The 22423-nt window shown below is 41.5% G+C and overlaps 1 protein-coding gene across 1 annotated transcript in view; it reads left to right on the plus strand.

Moving 5' to 3' along the window:
* caln1 (calneuron 1) overlaps positions 1 to 22423 on the plus strand; it is a 323053-nt gene that overhangs the window by 48885 nt on the left and 251745 nt on the right. Inside the window, exon 2 of the mRNA XM_039756994.1 lies at positions 13393 to 13517. Within this exon, the coding sequence (XP_039612928.1) occupies positions 13400 to 13517 (118 nt within the window). The 5' untranslated portion in view covers positions 13393 to 13399. The remainder of the gene's footprint in view (positions 1 to 13392; positions 13518 to 22423) is intronic.

Below are 22423 nucleotides of genomic sequence, written 5' to 3' on the forward strand. Positions count from 1 at the left end.
ACTTCCTACATTTAATACTTTACATTTACTGACATTTAACTTCACCTGCCACAAATCTGCCCAAGCCTGTATTCTGTCCCAATCCTTCTGTAATGATTCAACGGATTCCAGATTATCTGCCAATCTACCTAGTTTGGTATCATCTGGTATCATCAACTTAACCAAGCTTGTTACTTATAGTCCTATCTAAATCATTTATATATATTAACAATAGCAGCTGTCTCAGCACTGATCCCTGTGGAACACCACTCTTAACATCAGCCAGTTCTTATATGGTTCTATGCACCATAATCCTCTGCTTTCTGTGTCTGAGCCAATTTTGCACCTATCTGCAAACATTACTTTTAACTCCTACATCTTTTAGTTTGATGTGGCACCTCATATGGCACCTGGTCAAATGACAGTCAAGATAAATAATATCATATGCTCCTTTTAATCATACCCTTTTGTTGCTTCCTCATAGAATTCCAACATGTTGGTAAAAATGGCACTCATCTTCTGAACCCATGCTGACTGCTCAGTAAAAATCCTGTTCTTGCCATGTGTTGCTCTGTCTTATCCTTAATAATTCCTTCCATTATTGTTCCTGTGATGCACGTTATGCTTACTGGCCTATAGTTACTTGGATCTGTCCAGTCACACTTTTTTATATATAACAGGATAATATTTACCATTTTCCAGTCCTTCAGAATTATGCTTACACATAACGAAAATTTTGTTGGTAGGACTCGGCTTCAAGGCAGAATACTTAAAATGTTTGATTACGAGGGAAAGTGCGTGTGTATGTTTGCAGGAAGGCAGGTTGGGGGTAGATGTATGTGTGTGTATCAGCAGGAGCAGATGGACTTCACAGCTCTGGGGAAAAAGCTGTCTTTCAGTTTGCTGGTACGTGTTTTTATGTTTCTGTACCGCTTTTCCAGAGGAAGTGGTACAAACAGTCCATTTCCCGGATGGATGAGATCTGCAGCTATACATTTAGCCCTTTTCTGCAGCCTTCCAGCATATACAGAGTCCAGGTCTAGGAGAGGACTTCCCATGATCTCTGTGCTGTTCTCACCACCCGTGCCAAGTCCTTCCTGTCCTGTGCTGTGCAGATCCCACACCACACTGTGACTTAGAATGCTTTCTATAGCGGATCTGTAGAAGTTTGTGAGCAGCTGAGAGGATAATCCAGCACGCCTCATCTTCCTAAGGTAGAAGAGTCTTTGTTGGGCCTTTACCAGGTGAGATGTGTTCAAAGACCAGGTCAGATCCTATGTGATGTGGACACCCAAGAACTTGATATTGTCCACACACATTACAGCCTCCTCATGTATGAATATAGGAGCATGTTCTGTTCTTCCTCCTATAGTCCACAATGATCTCTTTGGTCTTGCTGGTGTTCAAGATGAGGTTGTTGGCTGAGCACCAGAGTGCAAGGTGTTGTACCTCCTCTCTGTAGTGAGTCTCATCATTGTCTGACATGAGACCCACCATGGTCATATCATCTGCAAACTTCACAACCGTATTTGTGGCATGGATGGCAGAGCAATCGTGTGTGAATAACGTGAAGAGTGCTGGGCTGAGCACACAGCCCTTTGGCATGCCTGTGTTCAGAACCAGTGTGGATGATGTACGATCTCCAATTCTAACCACCTGAGGCCTGTTGGTGAGAAAGTCCCTGATCCAAAGACACAACAATGTGGACAGACCCAGTTTATGAGGCTTTTGTACCAGCTTGTCTGGGATTACGGTGTTAAATGCTGAACTAAAATCGACGAATAGCATCCTAACATAAATGTTAGGGCACTGCAGATGAGTCAGGGCTGTGTGAAGTGCTATTGAGACAGCATCCTCTGTAGATCGGTTCCTCCTGTAGGCGAACTGATGGTTGTCAAATCCAACAGGGATGGCATCCTTGATGTACTATAGGAGGATTCTCTCAAAGCACTTCATTATTACTGGGGTCAGAGCCACAGGTTGGTAATAATTAAGGGAAGTGGCCGCTGATTCTTTAGGCACTGACACAATAGTGGAGGATTTGAGGCAGACAGGGACCATTGCAAGTTGTAGAGAAAGGTTGAAAATGTCCATAAAGACTCCTGCCAATTGATCAGCACATAGTTTCAGTGTCTTACCCAACACTTTATCTGTTCCTGTAGCTCTGCTGGTATTGATCCTCCTCAGGGTGGACCTCACTTGGTGTAGTTGCAGGACTAGAGGCTGATGCTGCTCCTCCAGCCAAGAGGGATATACAGTCTCCCTGCTGCTAAATGCATCAAAGTGTGCAAAGACTGTTCCAAGTGGCAGGGAGACTTGGGTCATGGCTGACCTGCTGATCGCTGTGCTTATAATCAGTTATGGTCTTTAAGCCTCTCCACATGTTCCGTGGGTCGTTGTTATCAAAATGCTCCTCGATATACTGTTTGTATCTGTATTTTGCGAGGTTTATTCCTTTTTTCAGTTCTTTTCGTGCTTTGCTATATGCCAGCCTGTCGCCTGACCTATATGCAGCATCCCGGGCTTTAGGCAGGGACCTCACCGTACTGTCCAGCCACGGTTTCTGATTTTGAAACACCCTAAAGGTCTTCATGAGCAGGAGAGCATCAGTACAGAACTGCACATAGGATAGGACAGATGATGCATATCCCTCTAGATTTGAGCCCTCTTTGAACACTCCCCAGTCAGTATGCTCAAAACAGTCCTGTAATGCTGAAGATGCCTCCTCAGTCCTCTGTACTATGGTAGTCGGTTTCATGGGATCATGGGAGTATAAGCTGGGATCAGCTCTACTGCGATGTGGTCCGACATGCCCAAATGTGGGGCTGCTACAGCCTTGCATGCTCCTGGGATGTTGCAATAAACTTGATCCAGAATGCTATTGTCTCTAGTTAGAAAGTTTATGAATCCTCGAAATTTGGGAAGCACTGCTTTTAATTCTACATGATTAAAGTCACCAGCCACAATCACAGCCGTGTCAGGACTGGCATTCATTTGTCTGCTGAGCTGGACAATTTGACATCCGCGGCAGAGTAACGGGCGCTGAGCAGGCTTCTGTCAATCATGGAGTATCCACTGCATCCACTGAACAGTATTATCTCCAGACAGAGGAGCAGCTTCAGCGACAGACTGCTGTCACTGTCCTGCTCCACTGACAGACTGAGGAGATCGTTCCTCCCCCACACTATGCGACTCTTCAATTCCACCTGGGGGGGGGGTAAACGTTAACATTATACAAAGTCATTGTCTGTTATACCTGCATTTTTATCACTATTTAATTTAATATTGTTTTTTAACAGTATACTGCTGCTGGAGTATGTGAATTTCCCCTTGGGATTAATAAAGTATCTATCTATCTAATCAGGCAGTACAGCTCTTCCAATGCTAATTTAGCGTTAGCTTGCGGTGGGATATAAATAGCCACTATCAGAATGGAGGAGAACTCTCTTACTGTCTTGAATGGTCTACATTTCACTGCCAGATATTCCAAGTCGGGGTAGCAGTATGTTCCAATAATGTTTGTAGCTGTACACCAGGATTTATTAATGTACAGTGCCAGCCCTCCACCTTTACATTTAGCGGATTTGCAGTCCTGTCTGCCTGTAACAGAGCTCGCCCCTCTAGTTCCACAACAGTATCTGGGATGTTATTATCCAGCTAGGTCTCAGTATAATTGCCACACAGCTGTCCACCCTACGTGAGGCGATCCTCAGCCGAATCTCGTCCATCTTATTGGCGAGAGACCTGGCATTAGTAAGGAAGATGGGTTAGCATGTAGCCTAGCACATAGGCCACTCCTTCTGCCCCGCTTTTGTTTACGGTGTCTCCTCTGATTTCTAGGCCACAGAGGGAGGATGGTAAAAGCCTTAGTACCTCTGGTGGAATAAAGTCTAGCCTTGGGGATGCGTAGAGCTTGAACCTCTTCCCTATACTAATTAACACTAGAATTACCAGAGCCTACGAGAAAGCTCATAAATCCGGCCCACCTTAAATCCATTCTTACCTCTCTGTCAGCGTCTTTTGTCCTGTAAATGTGTTGATTAACAGCAAGCAACCTGGTATTCCATCCCCCCGCCCACTGTTGCAGTTCATTTTGCAAAGAAGTTTCTCAGTGCTCAGTGTTTATCTTCGAGTGAAGTGCTGGAGCTTTATAGGGTAAAATAGTACATCATCATTTGGAATACATACATTTCATGTGTGTTCCGTGTCAACAACAATCTATGTAAAATGTAGTTAACACAGAAACGTTTTTCATGTTTTAGTGATAATTGAAAAAATGTAGACATGAAATGTATAATTTGTGAAGCGGTAGGCGGTTGATACAACAGTTTGTGTGGTGCAATGCTAAGAACTGCTGCCTTCCAATCAAGAAGTCGCGGTTTCGATATCAGCTACTCCCCAGATTTGCCATTTTCAGTAGTAAGCTGCTCTTATTGTTAATATCATACAATAAAACCATACATTTAATTTGCATCTGTAAATTTAGTTAAAGTTAGTGGGTTTTTTTTTCAGTTTTATTCTCTCATTCACGTTCAAGCTCCAACACACCCCCCTGGATCTGACACCGTTTTCAGATAAAGACTTGGTATAACAAACAAACTTGTTTTGTTACACCCCCTCTTTATTTGAAAACCATGTCAGATCTTGTGCGCGAATGAGACTGGGAAAACTGTGGACGTGGATGTGAGTGGTGTGTGTGACTAAGAATGACTGTGAATGTTAATTTGTTTTTATTCAGTTTTATTCTTGAGTGCTCCTGCTCACGCTGAATTAGTATGCACCTTCTGATCCATAATATCGCTGACAAAAAAGAGAGACTTAGGTATATATGACATTTGGAATAATTCATTTTATGACCTGTATTGTACATTTCGGAAAACGTTGTTGCACTAATGCAACATTATATTCATTTGCATACCTTCATGTGGTTGTAGTTAGTGACCGCGTTTGATTTTTTGTTCTGATCTTGGCCAATGTCCACATGTTGCTGCATGTTGGTATTTCTTTTGAACTCCAGGAGATGCAGAGGACAGAATAGTATCGAGAGTTCCGTTCCGCACTATATACAATCATCAGATTCAAATGTTAACAGTTCCCACACACACCCAAGGATCGTCATTACGACATGTGTATGAGGTGTGAAGCCTGAAGCCCAAATATCAAATAAACACTTTCACAAAAAGTACAAGTGTAACAAAACAAGTATGCTTTTATTCAAGAATATAACCGAGGAAAAAAGAAAGCAGGTTACGTTAGGTGGTTGATGTGACAGTTTGCGTATTGCAATGCTGACTCCAATTCAGAAGGTTCTGGGTTCGAGTCTTAACGTCTCTCAAAATAAACGTTTTGAGTAGTGAGCTGTTCTTATTGTTAATATTATACAATAAAAGCATACATTTGATTTGAGTCTGTAACAGACAGTGTAAACGTATGGTACTTGTAAAGGTTAGGGTTTTTTTTAATTTAGTTTTATTCTCTCAGTCGCGTTAACGCTCCCCCCGATCTGACACTGCGGTTTTCAAATAAAGACGTGCTATAACAGAAGTGAACTCAGATCGGAGAAAACAGAAGCCCTCCCCGCAAGAAATGTCCACTCGTCAGGACAACAAGCAACACTAACCTGACATTCTCTGATTTGGAGAGATGAGAGCTGACACACAAACACTGTTGAATCTGCCTTCTTCGTATCTCACCATCACTTTATTTTTTTTTTATTCATTTTTATTGAGTGTTCCTGCTCACGCAGAATTAGTATGCACCTTATGGTTTATGATGTCAAAAAAAACACAGACGTAGGTATACAGTAGAACCTCGGTTCACGACCATAATTCGTTCCAGAACTCTGGTCGTAAACTGATTTGGTCGTGAACCGAAGCAATTTCCCCCATAGGATTGTATGTAAATACAATTAATCCGTTCCAGACCATATGAACTGCATGTAAATATATATATTTTTTACGTTTTTAAGCACAAATATAGTTAACTAGCAAAATACCAGCCAAGAGGAGAAGTAGTGTGTTAAAGAAGCAATGAAAAGAAGAGGAAACATTTTGAAAATAACGTAACCTGATTGTCAATGTAATTGTTTTGTCACTGTTGTGAGTGATGACTGTTGTTGTCATATATATATATATTTACACACACACACATAAACATATATATATATATATACATATCTATACATATACACATATATACATACATATATATCTACATACATACACACACACATATATAAACATATATATACATATACATACATATCTACATATATACACACACAGCTATTTCGTATCAGTGCAATATGCTGTTTGTTAAAACGGTTGACTCCCGCTCTTACGTGCAATAACAAATCAAATCATTCAGTTGTCTTTGCTCATATGTCATTTTAGAGCTGGACGCCTGGCATCTTTTTTTGGCCACAGGTTCGTTTATGTTTGGTGTGAGGTTCTGTGTTGTGGAGATTCTCAGGATGGATTGCAGGTGCTCATCAGTGAGGCGACTCCTGTGTGCTGTTTTGTTAGTCTTTATCACTGAGAAGAGCTTCTCACACAGATATGTGCTACCAAACATGCACAAGGTTCAAGCCGCATGTAGACTGACTTTTTTTGTTCTTCAAAGTCACCAAAGCGCCGTGCAAACTCAGTGCGCAATAACTCTAGCTTCGCGAAGCGCTGCATTATGGGATCTGTAGTTTATTGTGTTACCAGCGCTTCATATATCCGGGCTTTAATAACAATAATACAGTATATAAAATGATCTCGCCGGATATAATTACACGCCGGGCCGGATGTGGCCCGCCCTTGAGTTTGACACATATGGACTAAATAGAACTTGAAAAGATATATTTTTCAAATGTGATCGCACAATTCAGATAGAGTTGACGCAAGACCTACAGCCTGCATGCCTCAATGAGTTATCCTCCCCTCGCTCTTACTTTTTTACCGTTCATCTAATGAATACACTGAGTATGGCTTTACCAAAACAATCATTGATGGCAATAAAGTATCCATTATTCGAGTATGTAGAGCGGGATATATATATATACATATATATATACCCGCGTATCGCAGCGGAGAAGTAGTGTGTTAAAAAAGGTAGAAAAGAAAAGGGAACATTTTAAAAATAACGTAACATGACTGTCAATATACAGTATTTGTTTTGTGAGTGTTACTGAGTGTTGCTGTCATCAAGGATTTGATTATCATTATTTCTTTCAATCAGGTTCGTATTTGTAGGATGTGTTGTGTTCAAGTTACATTCCGTGTTTGTCAATCGTTGTAAAGATGACAGGTTTCATTCATCGATTCGTTTCTTACTGCATCAATAAACAGCTCGTCTTCTTCTTTATCTGAGACCTGACACACTGCATGCACGGGTTTTTTTACACTGTCTTCCTTTAGTGGGACATTGACATCCACCGTGTGCTTTGTTTCCACAGTAGCTGCATTTATGAATATGCTTATCAGATGCTTCATATTTTTTGCTGCCTTTTCAATTGTGTAATTCGGTTTTGTTCAGCTCTTTGGAACTGTTGCTTTTATCTGTGCACTGCGTCAGTTCACGTGAGCCGCTCGGTGTACTTGCATCGAAGGTTCCCAGCTGTGCTGGTGCCATCTCGTGCTATGTCCATAGCTTTATTTAATGTTACCTTAGTCCTGGCACTTAAAACTTTCTCTCGCAGTTTCGCTGAGTTTGTGTCAAACACCACCCTGACCATCTCATCTTCCTCTCCATAAGCACAGTCCTTCACCCGTGAATATTTACCCGTGGCAGTTTGCTATTGGATTGCCGCTGACGGACGGCCTTATATGGGCAGGCACTAAATTACAAACGCCAGCGGCAGCCTGTCTATGAACTTAATTTAAAGTGTAGGTTTACATCGTGCTTTGTTTCAAGTAGCAGAACTCATGAATATGGTTGTATATGTCACTTTCGCTCGCTTCTTATTGTTTCGCTGCCTTCTCAATTATATAATGCATGTTTTCTTGAGCGCTTTTTTGAGGTCTTCCTGGTTTTCTATGTACTGCGTGATTACGTGGGAGGCGTGATGATGTCACACGAAACTCCGCCCCCACGCAGCTCATCTCCATTACAGTAAATGGAGAAAACTGCTTCCAGTTATGACCATTACGCGTAGAATTTCGATATAAAACCTGCCCAACTTTTGTAAGGAAGCTGTAAGGAATGAACCTGCCAAATTTCAGCCTTCCACCCACACGGGAAGTTGGAGAATTAGTGAGTGAGTGAGTGAGTGAGTGAGTGAGTGAGTGAGTGAGTGAGTGAGTGAGTGAGTGAGGGCTTTGCCTTTTATTAGTATAGATTAAACCATAGAATGCACAGCGTAATAGTAAACTAAATGTAAAAACATGAAATAACACTGAGAAAACATTGAACAACAGAGAAAACTAACACTGCAATAGTTCATTCGCGCTATAGCGCTACCAACCGCTGGCTAAAAGCACTTTTTTTAATGAGTTTTAAGCACAGGGAAAAAAATTAACATTTGAAAAAATCCGTAATTTAGTAAGCCACCAAGAAAAATAACATTCTAACAATGCATGCTACAAACCGATCGCTGGAAACAGAAGTAATAATAAAATCAAGCCCAGTGCATTCTTTAACTGCCTTCCTACCTTAATGTGTCCAGCTCTCTCTCCCGCTGCCTGTGTGTCTGAGTCTCTCTCTCGCGCTGCCTCTGGGTGTGTGTTTGTCTGCGTCTCTCTCGCGCTGCCTCTGTGTGTGTGTGTCGCGCTGTCTCTCCCGCTGCCTATGTGTGCGCGCGCGCTGCTTGTGTGTGTGTGTGTGTGTGTGTTGCGCTCTCTCTCTTTTGCTCGCTGCACAGGAAATGCACAGGAAGAGCCTGAACATGTACAAACCGAAAGGGAAACTGGCTTGTTCATATACCGAGTGTGTGGTCGTGAACCGAGGCAAAAGTATGGCAAACTTTTTTGTCATAAAACGAGTTGTACGTGTACTGAGATGTTCGTGAACCAAAGTTCCACTGTATATGATATTTTAAAGAAATCATTTTATGACATGAATAGTACCAATCAGAAAACATCGCATTAATGCAATATTATTTGAAAACGAACAGCGTCAGATCGGGTGTGAATTTACGCTGGCGCTGTCACTTAGTCAGATCAGGAGAGGTGGTGGGGGAGGGATTGTGTTAGAGCGTGATCGGCATTGAGAGAATAAAACTGAAAAAAGCTAACTTTTACAAGTACCATAAATTTATACCCAATGTCCTATATTTTTGTCTTTCTTTATTTTCTCCGTGTTGCAAGAACCGTCCTTCCTACATTTACAATGTGTGTACCTGTTGCAATGAGGACACTTTTCTCTATGCTGTGGTTTCTATTATATTGAAAGGGCACTTGACATTGACTCAGTTTACTTTCCTGGGGAAAGTGGCTTTCTTGGAACAGAAGCTTGTCAATGTTGCATCCTCCTTTTCTTTTTCCATCGCCTTTTCTAGTACGATGCAACAACAAAGTTCCTCTGCAATATGACTCATTAACACTCTTCTTTTCACAGTGGCTCCCGTGCATGCCTTGTACAGTACATGCGCGTTGGTCCTGCTGCACTGAATAAGCCCACACCTTCTGGTGCATGATGTCGACACAGCATGGAGAAAAGAAAAGAAAGAGACAAATATATGGGACATTGGGTATAAATTTATGGTACAGTTGTACCTTGGTATACATCCGCTTTGGAATAAGTCCAACTTGGTATACGTCCTGTTTGGACGCGAAATATTTTTCTTGGTTTATGACCTTTGTTTGGAATATGAGTCGCGTGCTAGAACACCGCGCGCTACCCATGTTTACCTTTCTCTCGAGACAAAGCCACGACTGCCCACGAGCGTCAGTATGGCAGTTGCTAGCATTCAGTGAACAACCCGCGCGCTCCCCTTGTTTACCTCTCTCGAGACAAAGCCACGAATCCCCGCGATCATCAGTATGGCAGTTGCTAGTATTCAGTGAACAACCCGTGCTATAACTCTCTGTGAATTTTCACATGACTTCGTGTTTTTTTGCATAAATTTGAATTGATTGTTGAAACGTATGAAGGTGGCATGCGTATCCGGGACTTGGCTGCTGCATACTGTATGCTGAGAACGATGGTATCTACGATTGTGGAAAACAAAGACGTTATTAAAAAGTAAAGTGAGGTTAAATTTTCATTGATTTCATCTAATTGCTTTTGTATTTATGTATTTTAGTATTAAGCAGTGTTTAAATTATTTCATACAACCCCATCAATGCATAATATGCCAAAAACAATAGGATTTTTTTTCATGGGAACAGATTAATCATTTTCCCTTTATTTCTTATGGGAAAAATTTGTTTGGTATACGTCCTGATTGGTATAAGTCCAAGGATTTGGAACGGATTAAGGACGTATACTGATGTACCACTGTACTTGTAAAAATTAGCTTTTTTCAGTTTTATTCTCTCAATGATGATCACGCTCACGCCTCTCCTGATCTGAGTCTAAGTAACAGCTCCAGCGTAAATTCACACCCGATCTGACGCTGTTCGTTTTCAAGTAATATTGCATTTTTGCGATGATGTTTTCTGATTGGTACTATTCACGTCATAAAATGATTTCTTCAAAATATCATATATACCTACGTCTGTTTTTTTTTTTTTTTTTGACATCATAAACCATAAGGTGCATACTAATTCTGTATGAGCAGGGACACTCAATAAAACTGAATAAAAAAAAATAAAGTGACAGTGAGATACGAAGAAGGCAGATTCACCAGCGTTTGTGTGTGAGCTTTTATCCCTACAGATCAGAGAATGTCCAGTTTCATTGCCTCAAAACACTACTCCCATCTACAGTTATTCCCAGTTTCAAATAAAAACTAACAGCGTCAGATCCCTAGGGTGGCAGTATGGATCGTGATCGTGAGTGAGAGAATAAAAGTGAAAAAAGGTAACTTTTACAAAGACAGTACTATAAATGTACATGGTCTGTTACAGACGCAAACCAAATATATGTGAGTACTGTACAATCTTAACAATAAGAGCAGCTCACTACTGAAAGCGGCAAATATAGGAGGCAGTGGGGATCGAACCGGTGGCCCCTTGATTACAAGTCAGCAAATCTTACCACTACACCACACAAGCTGTTGTATTGTACTTGAACCTTTTGTGAAAGTGTTTATTGGATTTTTGGACTTCAGGCTTCACACATTCTATAGTTTATGCCTACATTTTGTAACATTTATTACTAAAATATGAAAAAGTTTCTGTTTTAACAATGTGTTTACACAGATTACTGTAGAAACAGAACACATGAAATGCATGTGTTCCAAATAACGATCTATTATTTCCACTCTAAAACTCCAGCAGTTCACTCACTCCCAGATAATCAGACAAGGCACGGGCTGGGAGAACTTAGTGAACGTTTAGTGGGGAGTGTAATAGCCGGCTGCTTGTCTTAATCAGCACATTTATAGGACAAAGACGCTGACGGAGAGGTGCAAACGGATTTAAGGTGGGCTGGATTTACGAGTTTTCTCATAGGCTCTGGTAATTCTAGTGTTAAATAAGCCCTTCCATACTGGATTAAAGCTTTGAGTGGTTTAACTAACAATTAAAACAAAGCCAAAAGCTGGGAGAAACCGAGCCACTACGTGTGTCTGCACTGCCATTATTACGGTACGACGTGGTAATTTCTAATAGTGTTCCCCTTTATTATTCCTGATGAACTTCAACTCCTCGACTGTTCCTTTACTACTAAAACACTGAAATAATCTGTTTGGGCTGTCTTTCACCTCTGTTATATTCCTCTCTGTCTTTTAGCCTCCCTAATATTTTTCTTAATTGTTGCCCTCATGTTTTCATACGCCCTATTATTTACTGTGGAATTATTAGTCTCGTACAACTTATTCTACTGTGTTTCTCTTTCAAGCTAATTTTAATCTTTATTAACCCACTGTGGACTTTTTTTAAATTTCATACTGATTCTAAATTTAGGTATGTACCTGTGCTGCATTACATGTAAAACATTTTAAACCTTTTCCACTGCTCCTCAGCTGTCTTCACACTTAAAAGCTTATCACAGCCTACCCTCTTTAGACTTTGCCACATCTGCTGAAACTTTGCTCTACCAAAGTTAAACAGTTTTAGTCTTAGCATTCACACTCTTCTAAAACACTGAGAACTGTATTATATTATGGTCACTTGACCTTAGTGGTTCAATTACCTCTACACCCACAATTCTATGCTGATTATTACAAAAGGCTAAATTTATAAATTTATTTAAAAACTCCACTCTTTGCAAGGTTATCCTAGTAAATATTTGGGTAGTTAAAGTCCCCCGTGACTATAATATCCCCTGTAAAGTTGCCTTTTCAATATTAATGTCTGAATTGGATGGTCTATAACATACTCGTAAAATAAGACCTCTTTCCCTACTGCTTTCCAGGCGAAGCCACATGTCATCACTAAGATGGGGCTCATAGTTCAACTGAAGAGGACTTACATTTAAATTTTGTTTGACATAAGCAGCAACCCCACCTCCTTTTCTGTTCAGTCTTTCCTTCCTAAAAATGTGTATCCCTCTATGTACTCATCTCCATCTTTGTTATTTAGCTAAGTTTCTGTTATTGCTGTAATATCATAATTATGCTTCTCTACATACAACTCCAACAGAGACATAGCCCCTCCAGCGTGTCCTGGGTCTTCCCTGGGGCCTCCTCCCGGTTGGACGTGCCTGGAACACCTCACCAGGGAGGTGTCCAGGAGGCATCCTGATCAGATGTCACATTTTCTTTGTACTGAAATGTTCTTTCTTAAAAGGAAAGTTTAAATGAAGTATTGCCCAGGTTAGCAGTGTACTCTTTCCGATTGTACGTGTTCCTTAGCATTTTCAAGAATTCTGGTGATCCACTTTAACATGGATTTAGTGGGATTTCCATCTTCTATTGCCCCAGGGATGTTGATAATTCAGAATTTCCTTTCCCTGTGAGCTCTATTTTTAAAATCTAGTCTCTATGTGTATCCCAAACAATATAGTGAACTTTCTAGCTTTCTTTTTGCTCTTTGATAATAACTCCCCCTCTTACAGCTCTTCCTCCCTTTCAACAAGGTGCGGGTTGTACGCAATGCAACTCACTTAACCTCAGGTGGTACTTGGGGTCCAAAAGTTTGGGAGCCCCTGGATTAAGTGACTGCTCTAGAGATTCTCAGATAATGCAAAGGTAGTATTATAACATTTTTTACTTCCTTGTGAAAGTACATTGTGGGATGAATACATCTTACAACAGAAACTTAAAGCTGGTTAAGGGGATTTTCCCACTGTGGTGTAGAGGTAATGTTTATCTCGAGAGATTTTTGAAGACTTTACAAAGGAATGTGAATTGAGTGTACATTAATTGTGTTTTGTTTATTTAAGGGAGAAAATGCCATTCCATCATGTCACTGCTGGTTTGCTGTACAAGGGTAATTACCTGAGCCGCTCCCTGTCTGATGGAAGTGATAGTGAGCAGTTGGCTAACATTTCAGTGGAAGAACTGGATGGTAAGTCTGACTTCTTCATGTCACAAGAATTGGCGGCCCTTCAGAACTTTATTTTCTTTAGCATCTTTAACAGCTAGAGTTTTATTTCTTTTGTCTGTTTCCAGCTGTTCCTAGCTTAGTTCACCTCATATTGAAACAATCAATGAATGCAAATGCTTTGCTGAGTTTTAAGCATTAATAGAAATAAAAACACAATACAAATCTATCAAAAATGCTGACATGAGGTATATCAATATGACTTATAAATTATCTTTCATAGTATATATATATATATATATATATATATATAGATAGATAGATATTTTAAATTTTTAAAATTTTTAATCAGAGTATAGCATTAAGTCAGTGAAACTTCTGGGATATTGATCTGGTCAGTTAAGTAGCAGAGAGGTTGTTAATCAGTTTCAGCTGCTTTGGTGTTAATGAAATTAACAACAGGTGCACTAGAGGGGCAACAATGAGATGCCCCCCAAAACAGGAATGGTTTAACAGGTGGAGGCCACTGACATTTTCCCCTCTAATCTTTTCTGACTGTTTTTTCTCTAGTTTTGCATTTGGCTACGGTCAGTGTCACTATTGGTAGCATGAGGCAATACCTGGACCCTGCAGATGTTGCACAGGTAGTCCAACTTCTCCAGGATGGCACATCAATATGTGCCATTTCCAGAAGTTTTGCTGTGTCTCCCAGCACAGTCTCAAGGGCATGGAGGAGATTCCAGGAGATGGGCAGTTACTCTAGGAGAGATGGACAGAATCGTAGAAGGTCCCAAACCCATCAGCAGGACCGATATCTGCTCCTTTTGGCAAGGAGGAACAGGATGAGCACTGCCACAGCCCTACAAAATGACCTCCAGCAGGCCACTGGTATGAATATATCTGACCAAACAATCAGAAACAGACTTCATGAAGGTGGCCTGAGGGCCCGACATCCTCCAGTGGGCCCTGAGCTGTGGAGCTCAATTGGCATTTGCCATAGAATACCAGAATTGGCAGGTCCACCACTGGCGCCCTGTGCTTTTCACAGATGAGAGCAGGTTCACCCTGAGCACAAGTGACAGACGTGAAAGGGTCCGGAGAAGCCATGGAGAACGTTATGCTGCCTGTAACATTGTTCAGCATGACTTGTTTGGTGGTGGCTCAGTGATGGTCTGGGGAAGCATATCCATGGAGGGACGCACAGACCTCTACAGGCTAAACAACGGCACCTTGACTGCTATTAGGTATCGGGATGAAATCTTTGGACCCATTGTCAGACCCTATGCTGGTGCAGTGGGTCCTGGGTTCCTCCTGGTACACGACAATGCCCGGCCTTATGCGCCAAGAGTATGCAGGCAGTTCCTGGAGGATGAAGGAATTGAATACAATGACTGGCCACCATGCTTGCCAAACCTAAGTCCAATAGAACACCTCTGGGACATTATGTTTCGGTCATTCCGACGCTGCCAGGTTGCACCGCAGACTGTCCAGGGGCCTCATGTATAACGCCGTGCGTAGAACTCGCACTATAACATGGCGTAAGCACAAAAGCCAAAATGTGCTTACGCACAGAAAAATCCAGATGCAGGAATCTGTGCGTACTCCAACTTCCATGTTCTTCCGCTACATAAATCCCAATCAGCGTGAAAACTAACGCTCGTGCACGCGCTTTATGGAACACCCCAACTCCTCCCAGAATTACCCCTCTTTGAATATGCAAATCAATATAAATCACACTTAAGCTCAGCCTTCTGTGAAAAGACAATGGGAAAAGCACAGGGGAAATATAAGAATTTCAGCGAATACCAAGTGGAGGCAAAGGAAAAATATACTATTTGTTAAATTAAACCATGGTATAATCAACAAAAGGAAGTTGATCGAGTGACAGCGTGTTGGAGAAACTTGAAAGCTCAGATATCAGTCGCCGTGAAAAGGTGAGTTGTAGCCCATTGTCTGAGTGTCATATGAAAGCTTTTTAGGGTACAGAGAAAAAAAAGGCACATTGGGGAAAAAAAGCACGAAATGTCAACTTCAATCTCGAAATTTCCACTTTAATCACGTAGTTTATTTTGTCATTAAAGTAGAACATCATAAACGTCATCTTAAAATCATTTACTTAACCAGTTTCTCAAATCACATCGTAATTAAAGTAGCACGTTAAATGCTTTGTTTTGTATTTGATCTTCTATGTGCTCTGTGCGTGTGAATCACTACTTGCTTCTTAAACCGGCTCTCTTCCTCCGACTGTACACAGAATCCATTACATTCATGATATTACAGCTCTTTGAATAACTAAAATACTGAGATGTATACGTGATATCATTAAGAGTTAAAGCACGTTATTAAACATGGGTTTTACAGCACAGCGATTGTGCACGACCATCGATGAAATTATTTATTGCAGCAGTACTCAGGGACGGCTCTAGGTTTGTGGTGGCACTGGGCAGAAAAAGAATCGGTGGCTCCTTCGCCCGCCAATGTCAGTGAGGTAGCTTATGCACGGTGGATGGCCACGTCCATTGCAGACACTAGCCGCCTTGTGCTCATGACACAAGCATTTAACTTTTGTCGAAATTTGCCGCTGCATTTTTAGCTGTGTCGTTATTTTATCTTTCTGCTTTATATTCAATATGTATTGGCGTGGCCGCCCATGCAGTTCTTGCTTTTCTTTCTCCAAGTAACCGATTGCCACACAATCAGCTCTGTAATAGATGTTAAGCCATCTGTAAACTTAGAGCACTGATTCTTTAAAACGTTTAAGGAACACTGAAATATCTTCGTAGTACATGTTTAATTATTCTATCCTTCACGCCAGTCCCAGTGAAGAATATAGATTATTTAAATGAAGTTAAAGTTTTATCTGTATAATATAATAAACATATTTTGCTGCATTTCATCTTAAAAATGATATTGTCATCATATGTAAATACGCACTTTATAAAGTGGCTCAGGCTGTGCAATATTATAACTGTAGTACAAGTTTACAGTGAGGTAATTGTACTTATAAGTACAAACAGTTCTACAAGGAGCAGTGATTGAGTGCGTTTATAGTTCTTGGGATGAAACTGTTTCTGAACCGCGAGGTCCGTACAGGAAAGGCTTTAAAACGTTTTGCCGTGGCTGAGGTAGCGTGTGCCTGATGCTGTATACCGATAATTCTCTTTCCGAACAGCTGCTGCTGTGATTCACACTCAGATACAGTGATATTAATACTCCGAGTGCTGCAGTGAGAGTAATATGGAAAAAGATGATCCGCTGTGGCAACTCCTAACAAGAGGAGCTGAAAGAAGAAGAAGGTGCAGTGAGAGTAACAACGCTAAAGCAGTTATGGTATTTGGAATACTATGGCTATTCCCTGGACCATTATATTGTTACAAGTTAATTACAATCAGATGCGTTACAATAATAAACCATATGCGGTTAGTTTCAGTGTATTTATAAAATAAGGTGTAACCACACAGGAACAGTAGTACTGCTTTGACGCTGGGTGCCTTCAGTCTGCAAAACCGAGCGGAGAACTTGCGTACGACAAGGTATGAGGTACCGTGGAAAAGTGCGTGGCTTTACGCCAAGTGTAGGTTTTATACATCGTGATTTGAACGTGGAAAAGTTCTAACGCAACATTTCTGTGCATACGCACCGTTTATACATGAGGCCCCAGGAGCTCAGTGATGCACTGGTCCAGATCTGGGAAGAGATCCCCCAGGACAACATCTGTCGTCTGATTAGGAGCATGCCCCGACATTGTATTTCAGCCCTCTGTAGGTTGATAATTTTAATTTCCATCAAATGATGTGGCATCCTTTCATTCCTAACACATTACTCAGTTCATATCATTCTAGATATCCAGCATGATTTTTTCCCATTGAGAGTGTTCCTTTAAATTTTTTTAGAAGGTTAATATATATATATATATATATATATATATATATATATATATATATATATATATATATATATATATACAGTCATGTGAAAACATTAGGACACCCTTTGAAAGCATGTGGTTTTTGTAACATTTTTAATAAATGGTTATTTCATCTCCGTTTCAACAATACAGAGATTAAAGTAATCCAACTAAACAAAGAAAACTGAAGAAAAGTCTTTTCAAGATCTTCTGTAAATGTCATTCTACAAAAATGCCTATTCTAACTGAGGAAAAGATAGGACACCCTTGCCCCTAATAGCGAGTGTTACCTCCTTTGGCTGAAATAACTGCAGTGAGACGGTTCTTGTAGCCATCTACCAGTCTTCGACATCGGTCTGAGGAAATTTTACCCCACTCCTCAATGCAGAACTTTTTCAGCTGTGAGATGTTTGAGGGTTTCTTGCACGTACAGCCCTTTTCAAGTCACCCCACAGCATCTCAATGGGATTCAAATCTGGACTTTGACTTGGCCATTCCAGGACTCTCCATTTCTTCTTTTCAGCCAATCTTTGGTTGATTTACTAGTATGTTTTGGGTCATTGTCATGTTGCATGGTCCAGTTCCGCTTCAGCTTTAATTTTCTAACTGATGGTCTCACATGTTCTTCAAGCACCTTCTGATACACAGTAGAATTCATCGTGGATTCTATGATGGTGAGCTGACCAGGTCCTGCTGCAGCAAAGCAGCCCCAAACCATGACACTTCCACCTCCATGCTTCACAGTTGGTATGAGGTTCTTTTCTTGGAATGCTGTGTTTGGTTTACGCCAAACATGTCCTCTGCTGTTGTGTCCAAATAATTCAATTTTGGACTCATCTGTCCAAAGAACATTATTCCAGAAGTCCTGGTCTTTGTCAACTTTATCTCTGGCAAATGTCAGTCTGGCCTCGATGTTTCTCTTGGAAAGCAAAGGTTTCCTCCTTGCACACCTCCCATGCAAGTTAAACTTGTACAGTCTCTTTCTGATTGTAGAGGCATGTACTTCTACATCAACAGTAGCCAGAGCCTGCTGTAGTTCTCGAGATGACACTTTAGGGTTTTTGGAGACCTCTTTTAGCATCTTGCGGTCTGCTCTTGGGGTGAACTTGCTGGGGCGACCAGTCCTGGGCATGTTGGCAGTTGTTTTGAAAGCCCTCCACTTGTAGACTATCTTCCGGACAGTGGAATGGCTGATTTCAAAATCTTTTGAGATCTTTTAAATCCCTTCCCAGACTCATAGGCTGCTGCAATCTTTTCTGAAGTCCTCTGACAGCTCTTTTGTTCTCACCATGGTGCTCACTCTCACTTCAACAGTCAGGAGCACACCAAACTAAATGTCTGAGGTTTAAATAGGGCAAGCCTCATTCAACATGCAGAGTAACGATCTACTAATTATGTGCACCTGGTGTGATATACCTGTGTGAGATCTGAGCCAATTTAAGAGGGAATACATGTGAGGGTGTCCTATCTTTTTCCTCAGTTAGAATAGGCATTTTTGTAGAATGACATTTACAGAAGATCTTGAAAAGACTTTTCTTCAGTTTTCTTTGTTTAGTTGGATTACTTTAATCTCTCTGTATTGTTGAAACGGAGATGAAATAACCATTTATTAAAAATGTTACAAAAAACCACATGCTTTCAAAGGGTGTCCTAATGTTTTCACATGACTGTATATATATATACATACAGACATCTGACCAACGACTTACAAATGGGGCCGCAGCTGCGAAGCATGTGACTCAGTAACTGCCGCTCCATCATGTTCGGCCTGGGGATGCTGCAAACGGTGGCTGTATGGAGGCTGGAGGGGGGCAATTTCGCTGCTTGTGTAGTGTAGCGTCCCTTGGGCAGCTCCCGTTGTCAAGCGGTGACCTGTGGTCCATAGTCGCAGCTATCGCTTGTGTGCAGGACGGAGGCTTGATGGGGCAGTTCGCTGCCTGCCCTCTACGCCGCTGCAGCTACTGCTCCTGACTGGACACAGGCTGAATGGAGCGGAGGGGGGTGTTTCACTGCCCGCCCACTACACACGGCTGCCCTGTTTGTTCTCAGTGGGTGCTGGTAATGCTGCAAGCATTGACCTGGTTGTGGTTGAACAGGGCGGTGATGGGGTAGCATTGTAGTGTGCCTCGGTTGGCTGCCTGTTGAATGGTGGGTGATTCACTACCTGACTTTGGCCGCACTGTGTTCGTTCTTGTTGGGCGGACGCTGCAGGCAGCATACTGTAGTGGAGGTGACTGTGTGGTGGGCGAATGGTGAATGGCCCCTCGCTGCTCCCATTCATTCTCAATAGCAAGCCTTCTTGTACTGTTACGCACATAGCAGGAAGTTGTCTCTTGTCAGTACATCAGATGTGTTGACGACGGGTGCCTTCCTGCTGTGAAAGCGTGTACAGTGCTGTGCAGAAGAGCTCATCTTAACCTTTTGTCTTCACCCTTCAACAATGTCTCTGAAACACAACTCTGATGCAAGTGCTGGTGAAAGTAAAGAAGAGAAAAACCATCACCATGGAAAATAAAGTAGAAATAATAAAAAGGTCAGAGAGAGGTGAAACTCCATTATTCATTGGCAGAGCACTTGGTTACAGTTGGTCAATAATAGCATTTATTAAAATAATGTACCTGTTCTGACTTACTGTACATACAAACTCAACTTAAGTACAAACCTACAGTTCCTATCTGTGTATATATATATATATATATATATATATATATATATATATATATATATATATAAACTGCTCAAAAAATTAAAGGAACACTTTGAAAACACATCAGATCTCAATGGGAAAAAGAAATCCTCCTGGATATCTATACTGATATAGACTGGGTAATGTGTTAGGAACGAAAGGATGCCACATCATTTGATGGAAATGAAAATGATCAACCTACAGAGCCCTGAATTCGCCCCAAAAATCAGAGTGAAAAAATTATGAGGCAGGCTAGTCCATTTTGCCAAAATTTAATTGCAGCAACTCAAAATTGTATGCAACACTTTGTATGGCCCCTGTGTTCTTGTATACATGCCTGACAACATCGGTGCATGCTTCTAATGAGATGACAGATGGTGTTGTGGGGGATCTCCTCCCAGATCTGGACCAGGGCATCACTGAGCTCCTGGACAGTCTGAGGTGCTACCTGGTGGCATTGGATGGACCAAAACATAATGTCCCAGAGGTGTTCTATTGGATTTAGGTCAGGAAAGTGTGGTGGCCAGTCAATGGTATCAATTCCTTCATCCTCCAGGAACTGCCTGCATACTCTCACCACATGAGGCCAGGAATTGTCGTGCACCAGGAGCCACTGTACCAGCATAGGGTCTGACAATGGGTCCAAGGATTTCATCCTGATACCTAATGGCAGCCAAGGTGCCTTTGTCAAGCCTGTACCGGTCTGTGTGACCTTCCGTGGATATGCCTCCCCAGACAATCATTAACCCACCACCAAACTGCTCATGCTGAATGATGTTACAGGCAGCATAATGTTCTCCATGGCTTCTCCAGACCCTTTCACTTCTTTCACGTGCTCAGGGTGAACCTGCTCTCATCTGTAAAAAGCACAGGGCACCAGTGGTGCATCTGCCAATTCTGGTATTCTATGGCGAATGCCAATCGAGCTGCATGCTGCTGGGCAGTGAGCTCAGGGCCCATTAGAGGACATGGGGCTCTTGGGTCACCCTCATGAAGTCTTTCTGGTTGTTTGGTCAGAGATATTCACACCAGTGGCCTGCTGGAGGTCATTTTGTAGGGCTCTGGCAGTGCTCATCCTGTTCCTCCTTGCCCAAAGGAGCAGATACTGGTCCTGCTGATGGGTTATGGACCTTCTATGGCCCTCTCCAGCTCTCCTAGAGTAACTGCTTGTCTCCTAGAATCTCCTCCATGCCCTTGAGACTGTGCAGGGAGACACAGCAAACCTTCTGGCAATGACACGTATTGATGTGCCATCCTGGAGAAGTTGTAGGGTCCATGTATCGCCTCATGCTACCAGTAGTGACACTGACTGTAACCAAATGCAAAACTAGTGAAGAAACAGTCAGAAAAGATGAGGAGGGAAAAATGTCAGTGGCCTCCACCTGTTAAACCATTCTTGTTTTGGGGGTCATCTCATTGTTGCCCCTCTAGTGTATCTGTTGTTAATTTCATTAACACCACAGCAGCTGAAACTGATTAACAACCCCCTCTGCTACTTAACCGACCAGATTAATATCCCATAAGTTTCATTGACTTTATGCTATGCTATACTCTGATTAAAAAGTGTTCCTTTAATTCTTTTGAGCAGTATATATATATATATATATATATATATATATATATATATATATATATATATATATATATATATATATATATATATATATATACAGAATGATCCAGATCTAATTATGCAGATCCAGATTGTCTGGATGAGTTTGATTTATGCGGGGATGATTCCAGTTCAGTGTGAAGATGATTCTTCATTTCGTCAGTTTGCACACTTCTTGATGGTCTGGGATTTTTTGGGTTATTTTCTATTTAATAAACTTAATAAGTTATAGTGTAATGAAAATTGCATAATTAGATCTGGACCACCCTATATATACTACTGTGCCCCCTACTCACTTCGCTTGCCCACCCCACAGCCCCCACCCCCGCGTCACTGCCACTCGCGTTGTCAAACCCTGTGGGAGTCCGAGGCCTGCTGCAACCCAGGGAGGCTGCCATCTGGCGTCCAGGAGGAGATATTGTGTTTCCCATGCTTGCTCCCCTGGAACATATGCTGCAGGAGCGTCCTTGGCCATCCATCACAACATATAAGTTTATCTCTATATATAATCTTCATTTGGATCTTGATCTTTGTTTGTCCGCGAATGAATTAGAAGAAGACGCACTAGATGGCAGTAGAGAGACAGCTAAAACATAGGCATTGCATTAAGAATCTCCTCCAGGCTTATACTACTGAAGACTGTAGTACGCCAGTCACACCTCAAAATACAGACATTCAAACTAAACAAATTGTTGTGCTTTAAATTAACTAAAGCGATCTTCATT

This window comes from Polypterus senegalus, chromosome 6 (genome assembly GCF_016835505.1).
Source record: "Polypterus senegalus isolate Bchr_013 chromosome 6, ASM1683550v1, whole genome shotgun sequence".
Taxonomy (NCBI): domain Eukaryota; kingdom Metazoa; phylum Chordata; class Cladistia; order Polypteriformes; family Polypteridae; genus Polypterus; species Polypterus senegalus.